The sequence below is a fragment of the Lygodium microphyllum genome, chromosome 17 (assembly GCF_053477565.2).
Source record: "Lygodium microphyllum isolate KBCC chromosome 17, Lygodium_microphyllum_v1.1.10, whole genome shotgun sequence".
Classification (NCBI taxonomy): Eukaryota; Viridiplantae; Streptophyta; class Polypodiopsida; order Schizaeales; family Lygodiaceae; genus Lygodium; species Lygodium microphyllum.
Window position 1 is genome coordinate 92,592,917 of NC_141151.1, and position 12,527 is coordinate 92,605,443.

Consider the following 12,527-nt stretch of genomic DNA (forward strand, 5'->3'; position numbering starts at 1 on the left):
GTGATAGCATTACCTACTGTGCGATAGCTGGGATAGCGTTTCTTGCGCGCGAAGCGCGCCAGGAACGCTAGTATTATACTTTTAATCCAACCCAATGAGAAAATCTACTTCAACACCACCCACAGATGTTAAAGAGCATAACATGACTAGACCATATCAAATTGGAAACGTCTTCCTAGTTACACTGCCATTTGGCTCCACACATAAAGAAAAAGATAGATAAAGAAATTGACCTCGTTATTTTTATGAATATGTGTGTGTATGTGTACGTGCGCATGCAAGCACATGTTAAAAGGAGTTGGATTTGGTGTACGACTCGTCTATGAATAAACCGACAAGGAGGGAATCTACTACATGTGGAGGAAAACGGAATGAAACATTCTCGGACTGCACCTTTGAAAATGAAAGGATATGTGAAAGGTTTATAATTCTGATCAGTACTACATGGTAGATAAAAATTCTTCTAAGGAAGAAGTCGGGTGTGAGAGAGAGAGAGAGGAGGGTCCACAAGAGTGTTGTTCCCACGTCGTCGCTACTCGTCTTCACGAACCTGTAGCTCTAGGTTCCTCCGTCATGCCATCTCTCTCTCTCTCTCTCTCTCTCTCTCTCTCTCTCTCTCTCGCTTTTACAAGACAAAAAATTAGATTCTCTCCCTCCCTGCAACCCCCCCCCGACCTCTCTCTCTCTCTCTCTCTCTCTCTCTCTCTCTCTCTCTCCTGTCAGATGAAAGGGAGCCTCCTCTCGTCTTATATCAAATTTCCCTTCTCCGCCACCCTCCTCCTCCTCCCACCTTACACCACGGCCGCCGCCGCCAGTCCCCCCCTTCCCACAGGCAGCTGCCGCTGCTGCTGCTGCTGCAGGCGCGTTATTCTACACACAACAATCCCGTAAGTACGCTGGGCGCCGCTCACGTGGCCACGTCATTCCCCCCGCCTCTGCGATGGCGGTCTCGGCGTTCAAGTCCACCACCAGGCGGCCCTGCAGCGCCGTCGCTGCGCCGGCCAATCACAGCCACCCCAACCCACCTTCCAACCCGAACTTGCCCAGACCTAATCACTCCGAAGCTGCGGCACTCGTAGTATTGTCACCGTCACCTTCTTCGTCATCGTCATCTAATACTGGAAGCAATAACATGGCGCCGTCTGTAACTTCTTCCAAGCCGACCGGTAATACCTCCATCCAGAGATCAAGGCCACACCTGCACAGGCGGTCCAGCAGCTTCACAGACGCTACTTATCGTCAGCAGCAGCAACAACAACCATCCTCGCCCCGAGTATCAATCCACAAGCCGGCCGTAGCAGCCGCCATGGCCGGCCGCTCTGTTCGCTTCTTGGACCGCCAATTCTCAGAGGTGATTCGTGACCTAACTAGGCTCCATTTGTCACATGTGTTTGTTTCATCGGCCCACCATTATAGCATCATTTGGCCACTCTTTTGTATTTTTCATGACCCGTTACAAACGTGGTCTACAAAGTTATGATCCATTTACCAAGGGGTTTGATCCTTCCTGCAAAACCATACTTGTTTGGAATACAAAGTTATGATCCATTTACCAAGGGGTTTGATCCTTCATGCAAAACCATACTTGTTTGGAATACAAAATTTTCATTTCCTCTTGACCTTCATAGCATTTTCTAAGAATAGGTAATACAACTAGCAATGTTTATCCCTCATCTACCTACAAGAATACAACTTCTTGATTGCAAAGAAACGCATTTCAACAAGCAAAGGGATACACAAGGGAAAACTTTCAATTATGCTTGTACTTTGGAATGAACAACAACAAAGAGGACTTAGATGCAAGCTTCTCCACTTGAAGCATGGCTTTCCTATGGTGATGTAAAGTCTAGATTATTACATTACAATCTACCACATTACAAAACAATAGGTCCTAGATCCTCTTTGTGATGTTTATTTCATTATATTTGAGGGACCCATTGAAATTCTTACCTCAATAGCCAATCCATGTGTTTGAAAGATTAGCATGGATTGCTTAGGTCCTATACTATTATGCCAAGTGCATGCCAATTAATGGCACCACCGATTGCTTGACATATCTCACTTAACAATCATAAAATCAAAAAAACTAATAGCAAATTTAATATCACTAAAAAGACAATGGTTAAACTTCTTTTCCTTGCAAAGAACATTCTAAGAAAGCATCTTGAAGTGGCCCCTTCAATAACAATTCAACATATAAGGGTGCAATTGCAACCACTCAATGTGCAAATAAAATAGGAAAATGTAAACTTTCCAATGCACCACAATCGATGCTTAAGTTTGACTCATTTTTGTTGGACAATTGACATTAGTCAAAACCTTTATGTGATATCTAGTTTAAAGGCTTCATCGAGCACATGTAATATTAAACTTGATACTTTCTATGTAATATCGTTATCTATACAACCCTTCAAACTAAGCTCAACTAATAGGATTGAAATTTGCATTGTTGATGTCACTTACCTCAATTTGAGTTTTCTTAGATTGATATTATGATGGGGAAGGGCAAGCCATGCACAAGAGAAGAAGAAGATATGGATCAGAAAAGCATTGACTCTCCGAGGACATCATCTAGCCAATGCATGAATGATGGCTATCAAACTCCTCCCTTACACTTCCCTAGTTCAAAAAAGCAAACTCATGATCAAGAAAGTACACCTTCTTACCTAGGTTCTCCAAAGGTAGTTGTTTTCCCTCTCAAGACTTATTTTTTATGGATCATATAAGAAGTAATTATATTCTATTTGCAATCTAAGTTATGGCATATTGTTTCAAATATGTAGAGATCATCTATCAAACGGCATGATATGAGAGCATGCTCTACCAATCATGATGATCCAGAGGCACAAGTCGAAGAGAAAATCATTCGGGCGGTTCATGCCCAAAACAAGGTTGGTAGTTTGTTAATGCATTTTTTTAAAAACTTAAACTACAACTAATTTGCAACCACTCTACAATATCATATTAGGAAGCTCTAGAGATAATAGTATTCCATGTGAAATCTACAATTTTACCAATCATTAGATTTTTTACTACACAATGATTTTGACTTTTGCATCATCATAAGAAGTAAAATACCAAACATTATTATTGTATTTGATACATCCATCCCATGCATGCATGCATATAAATATGTAGTGAGAAGTATACATGTGTATGTGTGCATGCATGCAAATGGTTTCCATCTAGACATTTGGGAAACCTATAATGTGCTAAGACTTCTTTTTCCACCCAAACTTACTTTCTCTCTATGTATGCCATACATAAAAAACTTAGTTCAAGCACTTTAAAATATAGAGCAACTTAAAGAGCTTAGGCTTCTCAAATATAGGCACAATATTATCTTCAAGGGCTCTATCAAAACACCGGACTACTTAAAGCAACCAGAAACAACCACTTCCATCAACCCTCTTACACCACATGGAATCTTTAACCCACATTCAACCCTATACTTCAACATAGACATTGTTTTTTAGCTACTTCAAGTTCCAAAATTTTTACCTCTTTGTTGAGCAGCACATTCCCTCGTTCAAGTCTTGCCCCTTGACTTCCTGAGAACCTACAATTTGCCATCAAGCATTTGAGCAACACAACCCATGGTTGTCTTGAATAAATCCTTTTAAGAAGCTTGAAGATAAGACTGTCAACCTTGCCCTCAAAGAGCTAAAATCCCAAGCCTCCTTTATTCCTCTCTATAGTAACTACATCCCAGGAGATGGCATGACATTGATACCACTATTTACATGACCATAAGAAAGTCCAAAAGGACTTTCCTAGCTCGTTCCAACTAGCAATGCTTAAAGTACTCATGCCACCACAAAAGCCATAGTAGAAACAAGCTTAGAGTTTAAAGCAACAATTTTTCCACCAATCAAGGCGGGAGCCTCAACACTCCATTTCTACACCTCAAGTACCTTGCTTTAGCCATTCAAATCTTAGAGCTAGTCTGATACACAATCCGAAGGAGCACCTTAGGTACTAAAACTTCTCACCCTTTCAAAGTACTTTGAAATTGTAGTTATAAATCCATGACATGGGACCATCATAACCTAGATAAAGAATCTTTGAGTCTGTAGCTATAAATCCATGACATGGAATCATCATAACCTAGATAAAGTATCTTTGTATCCATCTCATATCCATGCTAACCAACAATCCAAAAAGCTCCTAGAACAATTAGAAGATGCATTGAGAGTATCTAGATTTTTCTAATCTACTTTGACAATGTTAGAATTTTCATCCCAAAAATTTGGAAGATAGAATTCCCTCTATCAAGAGGATTAAGCGCCCCCCCCCCCCCCCCCCCATGCCACTTTTGAGCATCAAGACTAGTCAAGCTTCTTCAATAGGAGGTCCCTACAACAACAAATAGCAATAGGACTAATGAGTGACCTTGCCTCATAGATCTCCTAAGAGAGGAGGGCTTGACAAGCACAACTTTTTTTTTTGTGAAGCATTAACAAACAAATTATTGACCATGCCTATAAAGAGCTGACTAAAACCAAAGGCCTCCAACAATGACAAGATCATGAATTCCCAATCAGTATGGCCATAAGCTTTGTTAAAGTCCATGTTGACTAGCCAATCAATGAATATCACAAGGTTGATTATTCCATCTTTGATTCTCCTTTCCAATAGAAATCCATACTATCATGGATGACGGATTCAAGGAAGCGCCACCTTAATCTCCAAACTAAGGCCTTACCAATCAATTTGTATGGCAAATACAACATCATTAGGGGCCACCATTGTAAAATCTTAATCATGGAAATAGATTTAGGAATTGCTTTTATTAAACCTTGATTCACAACTAATGGGATTTCTCATTTCTTAAAGGAGTGATTTAAGAACTTAGTGCAATCCACACCATAAACCTTCTAGATAGTAATGTAAAACTTTGTTAGATCCATCAATACCTAGAGACTTCCCATCCTTCATCATCTTTAGAACATAATGAACTTCCTTGTGAGAGAATGCAGGTCTATTCAAGGGACTAACAATAACCTCAAACATGGCTGCTTCAAATCCCTACAAGAACTCGTTAACCTTCTCATTGTAGTTGGCTACTTTGAGGTACTTTGACCCAACAATAGAGGTCAGAGGAGGATGGAGCACTACAACAATATCCTCAATACTTGCATATATAAGCCTATATTTGTCTTCAATATAGCTAATGGCATTCTTTAGTTCTAGAATGTTGAGGGGGTGTTTTAGTAACCCTTCAATGCATGGTCGTAGTGTGTCATGTAAGGGTTGCCTTTTTTTCTTCATGTTGGTGATACAAGAAGGAGATTGACCTTTGTTCATGGCAAAAAGTAGATGAAAATCCTTTAACTACACCTTTTTTGGATTTCTAGTCGTAGAGCTCCAATCATTTAGCCTTAAATTTTTAGCATTTACTTTAGCTATATGAGCTCTAAATTCTCTTATTCCCTCATTGAGACCCATTTTCTTATCCTAAACATGTGATGGCACAAACTTTTTGCAATGTCTCAAAGAAACCTATTAGTCTTTAGGGTATGGTATAATTGACGTACCTTAATCATATTCAATTCCTAATCTATTAACATATGTGACATCTCAAATGCAACCTCTAAGTCTCCTCCATATCAACCTTTCACAATATATTTGACTTTTCTTAGAGTTGGACAAGCCTCAATTATTCATTGTTTACGTATACTATAACTTTCTCCAATTGCAATCCTATTCTAGAAGAGGCATGTTTAAAGGATACTTTTGTGGGAGTAAACAAATAAATAAGTGTTTATGTGATGACAAATATCCAGAGGAAACTTCCTTCATTTGTCACTTACAACTATTGAATAAGCTAGAACATTAGTCATCTCAAAGTCTCTTCCAAGTATCCAAGTTCTCTTTTGATGGATGAGATCATTAACCTAGAGCTAGTATGATACAAATACTATAATTAGATGAGTCTACGAGGACTCATATTGTGCATACAATATGCATAACTTGCACCTAACTTCTAAAAGTATGGTTTTTTGTGCCTTATTAATGGAGTACTGTAAGGTCTGTACATTGTTCATCATTAAATGCAAAAAGTATTAGCACAAAAGAAATTGACAAGATAGAAGAGATTATCAATCTCTTTTTATGAAGCCCTAATATGTCATGTGTTATATCTTAACAAAACCACCATATTGACTATTACCTCAAGATTCAAACATAAACTATACATCAAATGGCCAACTAAAATACTCATGTGACTAATGTTAACATTATCTTGTACTCACTTACATTTTGAAGTTGATTTATGATTTATTTCCAATATCACAAAGAAACAAGGACCTCAAACATGGAACATCTTTAGTGCATCATTGAGGTTGTATACCATTATGTTTATTACATAATGGCATTACAAACATACCCTAAATGCTATAATAATGCTTGAACATTCAAAACCCTAAATTGCTTTTGCATGGGTGTGTAAGATGAATGTGCTATCATGGAGAAGATGAATATGTTGTTATGGTGAACATATGTCACAACTATGATTATGCAAGAATATAGCCATGGGTATTAATCTTTCATGTCATAAAAACTCTAAATTATCTTTTGGAATAAAGTACATAAATGTGGAAAACTTCTAGTATCTAACCATTGATATGGTTTCCAAAGATGTACACATGAGACTTGTGGAAAAGTAATATCATCATTAATTATTGTAACTTACTATGTTGAGCATATGTGGTTACTCGATTTTGAGCATTTGAATATGTAGATTACTATGTTAGAGGGTACCACTTGTGTGTAACTATTTGTTGTAGTGTCCTACTTATGTACCTACATTAAGTGTCTTGGGGGGGGGGGGGGGGGGGGGGGGGGGTGGGGGTGGGGGTGTGTGTGTGTGTGTGTGTGTGTGTGTGTGTGTGTGTGTGTGGGTGGGTGCGTGCGTGCGTGCGTGCGTGCGTGCGTGCGTGTGTGTGTGTGTGCGTGCGTGTGTGTGTGTGTGTGTGTGTGTGTGCAGCAAGACAAGGGAGGAAGGAATGGAGGGAGGGAGGGAGGGAAGGAGAAAGAGAGAGGGGGGGAGAAGGGGGGGAGGGAGGGGCACACACACACGGAGAGAGAGAGAGAGAGAGAGAGAGAGAGAGAGAGAGAGAGAGAGAGAGAGAGAGAGAGAGAGAGAGAGAGAGAGAGAGAGAGAGGTATTGATCTCATATTGATGAGATTATTTGCTACTCATGCAGCCTAAGTGTGGAGACGACTCCTTAATAAGAGAGTATGTGGATGAGATATACGATACCATAAAAGCGGAAGTGTGGCACGTGGTGACTAACATTCAAAAATCCATTGAAAATGTATGTTTGTCTTATTAACATCTATCATCATTTAGAATAAGACTTAGAACATGGTAATGTACTAGTCTATATCCAACAATGAATGTTTCTCCTTACTATTAATTTTAACTATTCAATAGCATTGAAGCATTACTTATTGACAATAACCATTTTACGTGTTTTATACAATTTTGATAGCCCCAAGAAAAAAGTTTATTATTTGAATGCCCAATGAATAAGCATCCACTAGAGAAGACTTCCCATAATAGTCAATTAGTTGATGAGCTCATGAAGGCTTTCAAACAAGTCTGCAAGACATATGCAATCAAGGTCGAGCAGGTAAATATCATAAAGACTATTTTGCAAGTTGTTGTTGTGCATATCCCCTTTGTGTATGTCTCACATTAAAAATAATTGTATCAATTTTTTAAAGGGCAATAAATTTAACTTTTGGATCTCTAACTTCTAGGTTGAAAAAGAGGTCCAAAAGTTGCGCTCTCAATTAGATGCCGAAGAACAACGTTGCCTCAAGCTTACAAACTTCATTAATGAGCTATTGCTTCTTGACTATGAAAATATACAAGTAAAGAAGGTTGTATTTGTGAATACTAGACATAAATGAACTTTAAAATTCATATTAAGTTGTTATATGTCTTAATTGTAACTCTGAACTTGAGCTAATTGATGCTATTTGTTGGTATTGATCATACTTTTAGTGTTATGAAGACAATATGGTACCTACCCAACTTTTAGATTCACAATCAAGCATGCTACACAAAAGTAATCAAGTGACAACAAACAAGGATGGACTATTGCTACCTTGGTTACAATGGGAAGAAACTAGCTTACAAGGTTGGTCGAGTGGAGAGCATATTCAACCTAGCCAAAAGGTGAGAAAATATTTCAATCCTAGACCTCCTAGTGATATTGCATTTAAAGTTACATAAATGCATACATTCACACACCTCCATCTAAATGATCAACCTAGAAGGCTAGAAAACGCACAACACTTACTATTACCATAATAATATAGTTACACATTACACGTGTGCTCTACCTGTGTGCCCATATGCACATAGACTATTCCTAAGTTGCAAATATTTTTTATCACCAAGCAAGCCCAAATAATTGTGCTCTTGTACCCAATGCATGAGACCTAGAAAACAAGACCAACAATTGTGTTATAAGGCATCATTAAAGAATCAATGGCTACAATATACAAATATAACCTTCTTATTTAAGGAATCTACCTTATGATATGAAACAAGACCTCTCTTATTTTCTTTACACATATTGGAGTTAGTACATAAATTCATCACATTACCTCTCATTTTGTCCTTCCAAATGCATTTCTTAATAAAAGTCAAATAATAAGGTATTCATTGAAAAAAGCTTCATAAATTTGAAAAGAACATGATGAGTTACTCAAAAATGCAACCTTACATAAATCATTAACACTTCTTATATTAGAGGTGCAATACTTTGAGATATGAACAGCACTAACTGAATGGAAAGAAATTGACACTACTTGATATCATGCTATTTTGTTTGTATCACAATACAACTAACATGTTCCATGTCTTGCTGGCAGTGTGCCTCGAAAGCATTATCATTTTTTGGGAAATTAAAATGTTCTCAACAATTTGAGCAATGTTTTGTTCATGGTAGCATGGGGTCAAAGAAACTAATGGATGTAAGATTTGAGAAGGATCCCTTTACCAAGAGAAGGAACTCAAGTTCAAGGCATCTCTCTGATTGCTTCTTGAACATCAAAGACATTCAGCTCATTTCTGAGAGGATACATTTTAGAACAAGGATTGAGTCTCGAGAGTTACTTTTATGTGTTGGCACACTTCACATATTTTGACTTTTCCATGGCAACCTCTTCAATTCAACCTTCTATGTTCACATATGTATTACTAAGACAAGTTTTGTTGAGTGTACAGTCCTATGGAATGTAATATAATGTAAATTTGAGTGTGATTAGTCAATTGCCAAGTTTTTTCCTTATCTTTTAGGATTTGACATGTGAAGGTGACCTCTCTAGGATATTCGACACTACTTTAAGTGTTTCATGTTATTGAGTTTATGATGGCCATGGTATATATATGTTATACACACAATGATCAGCCATGTCATGTGCATTATATGCACAATGATGGGCCATGATATGTATGTTATCCTTACAATGATGGGTGATGCTTAACAAACTAAAAGGAACATATAAGTATTGCTTTTAGGTTTATGATAAATACTAGGATAATGGGTTTAATTTGGTACTTGCCAATTGACAAACACATGGCCACCCTAAACATGCTCAAAAGTAAGACAAAGGTGTATTCAAGATGCTACATCTTCCTTGCTATTTTGCTCTATGATTGTCAACGATTGAAGTTGACATGCATGGTTTTGCCCCAAATTCATGTAGGACCTTAATGCCAACAAAGAACAACTTTTCCAAGACTAAGCAAAAGAATAACAATAGAAATTAGCTTTTTATGAACGTCACTAAATTCAAACAAGGTTAAAAGAAAACAATTGGTCGTTGAGATTTGACCCCATGTCATCAATGTGGAAGCAAAGAGATTAGTTTGTTACAAAGAGAGTCAATTAGGAGGTGTGTAAAAGTCAAATAAGCTATTGACATTGTGTGTGTGTGTGTGTGTGTGTGTGTGCGTGTGCGTGTGCGCGTGTGCGCGTGCGCGTGCGCGTGCGTGCGTGCGTGCGTGTGTGTGTGTGTGTGTGTGTGTGTGTGTTCTTTATTTTAAACTTATTGTTCTTAAATGCATCTTGTCACGACATTTTCTTCATCCACATCACTCCCATTTTTTACCTTGTGTTTGGTAACATTGTTTCCTTGTAACCTTTTATTGAGGCCCGTAATTGTCACTTAATTGAGATATAGCTAAAAGGAAATATAAAATTATCGTAACCTTTTATTATCAAAATAAAACAATGAGAAAGGGAAAAAAATTCAAAATTTACTTCTCACTTTCTAGAATGCATATCATTGTAATACAATAGTTCATTTATCTTTTACATTTTCCCACGTTTATAATCACACAACTAAAAACATCGATGCCTTTTGGACACATCTTGTATTTTATACTCAATCTCAACACAAAAAAGCTTGTATGAATTTTGAAATGTAGGAATATGCTACAAAGAAACTATTTCTAATTAATTTGGTCTTTAGAAACTAGAAGGCATGTGATCTATCTTAACTTTTAATAACTAAAGTGCATGTATGTATTCCATAGAATTCAACACATTCATACACGATTTCTAATTAATTTGTTCTTTAGAAACTAGAAGGCATGTGATCTATCTTAACTTTTAATAACTAAAGTGCATATATGTATTCCATAGAATTCAATACATTTATACAAGACACTAAGAGTTCTCTTTAGGAGGAAGTCACATAAGTAGAAAGCCTTCTTGGTTGCATTTTAGTGGCTTTATGAGTATGAAATTGTCCTAGAATCTTGACACCTCATAAAAAGGAAAGCACTAATGAAAGAAACAAAAAATGACACATAGGTGAAAGAAAGAATGTGGATTGAAAAGCGCATACTAAGATTCGAGTGCATGCAAGAAGCGAGCTTTTGGAGGGATCTTTTGGGCGAGGTTTTTTTGGCAACCTCGAGTTTTATTCCACATAGTCCACTTGGTCCTATTTTTCTTTTGGGCATATATCAAATACCAATGTTGCTCTTCCATTGCCACCACCACCATCACCACCACCACCCCTACCACCACCATCACCACGACATCTTACTCTCCCCCTCCTCATTAGAACCACAACCAATTCTCCTCTCTCTCTCCTCATATGTTGGGGACAAACCAATGATATCGCACTCCCCTTGATAACATTACTACCACTAGCACCGCCACTACATCACCACATCTTACTCTCCTCCTCCTCATCAGAACCACAATCGATTCTCTCTCTCTCTCTCTCTCTCTCTCTCTCTCTCTCTCTCTCTCCTCTCTCTCTCTCTCTCATATCTTGGGGACCCACATCATGCATCTCCCTCTCCTCCTCCCCCACAATAACACCCTCTCTCTCTCTGTCTTTTTCACCCCCATCTCTGTCGTTTATCATCTCTCTCTCTCTCTCTCTCTCTCTCTCTCTCTCTCTCTCTCTCTCTCTCTCTCTCTCTCTCTCTCTCTCTCTCTCTCTCTCTCTCTCTCTCTCTCAATGCATTAGTACTTCTCTCTTCTTAACTTATTTACATCACTAGATTAAGCATATCTTCTTATCTTTGATAGTATTGTCACAATGTTAATGGTTCAATTATGCATACATATGAGATATCACACTACATATACATTCACATCCCTCCTCTCTCCCTTTTTTGCATGTATTTTATAATTACATATTGATGTGTTAGTATTTTAATTATGCACACATGAGCAAACTACAAACACATCCACTTATACTTGCATATTGTTCTCTCTTTCTCTTTTGATTAGGCCTACATATGGATTGAAGTTATGCATTCATTTACAATAGACTCTTGCAAGCAATTGCTTCACAATCTCCGTAAAATATAGCTCCATATTGCTTTATTACTTATAGCTGTTATTCCTTTCAAGAATTCTTCATTTTAAACTCCAAACTTCAACAATCAAATATTTTAATATCCTTATATATTTCACATTGTACTGCATGAACTTACTACAAAAACTACCAAAAATACTAAATCCACAAATGCATTTGCAAGTTAGTGAACTACTATGTGCAAAGCAAACGAACATATTTATTGCAAACATTAAATATCAATCCAGTTGTCCATTGCTAGAGGGTGAAATGGATGTTCTCTAATAAACTCCTAGACTCCCCCGTGAGAAACTGCTAGCTCAATCAAGCATGGAAACATGTATTCCAAGAAGATAGTATTGAAGGGATTTTTTCAAATCAAATAAGGAAGCATGTGTTTAAAGAGGATGGTATCCATGGGATTTTCTTGAAATGTAAATGGATATGTAAAGGAGTTAGGTGGGTTACATTGCATCTTCTTTATGCTATCATCCACAAATAGTATCACTGTAGGGCTAAAGGTTGGCCAATCAATATCATCAAAACATTTTAGAAATTGTGGCTTCACCTTAACTCCTTATTACAAAAGAATGAGTTACGAGAACAAATGCACTGGAGGTATCACATTTCTACAATCAACCATATTCTCTTTAGAAGAAGACATGAAAGTGTGACATATTCTAAAG

At 37.6% G+C, this 12,527-nt stretch overlaps 1 protein-coding gene across 1 annotated transcript; it reads left to right on the forward strand.

The window, feature by feature from the left end:
* The first annotated feature begins 688 nt into the window (after positions 1–688).
* LOC148022142 (uncharacterized) lies at positions 689–9,238 on the forward strand. Its single transcript, XM_087696699.1, has 8 exons — positions 689–1,351; positions 2,484–2,681; positions 2,784–2,891; positions 7,209–7,319; positions 7,497–7,637; positions 7,768–7,890; positions 8,015–8,188; positions 8,890–9,238. Exons 1-8 carry the CDS (start codon positions 941–943, stop codon positions 9,163–9,165), a joined length of 1,542 nt encoding a protein of 513 aa, XP_087552825.1. The 5' UTR covers positions 689–940; the 3' UTR covers positions 9,166–9,238.
* The last annotated feature ends 3,289 nt before the right edge of the window (positions 9,239–12,527 follow it).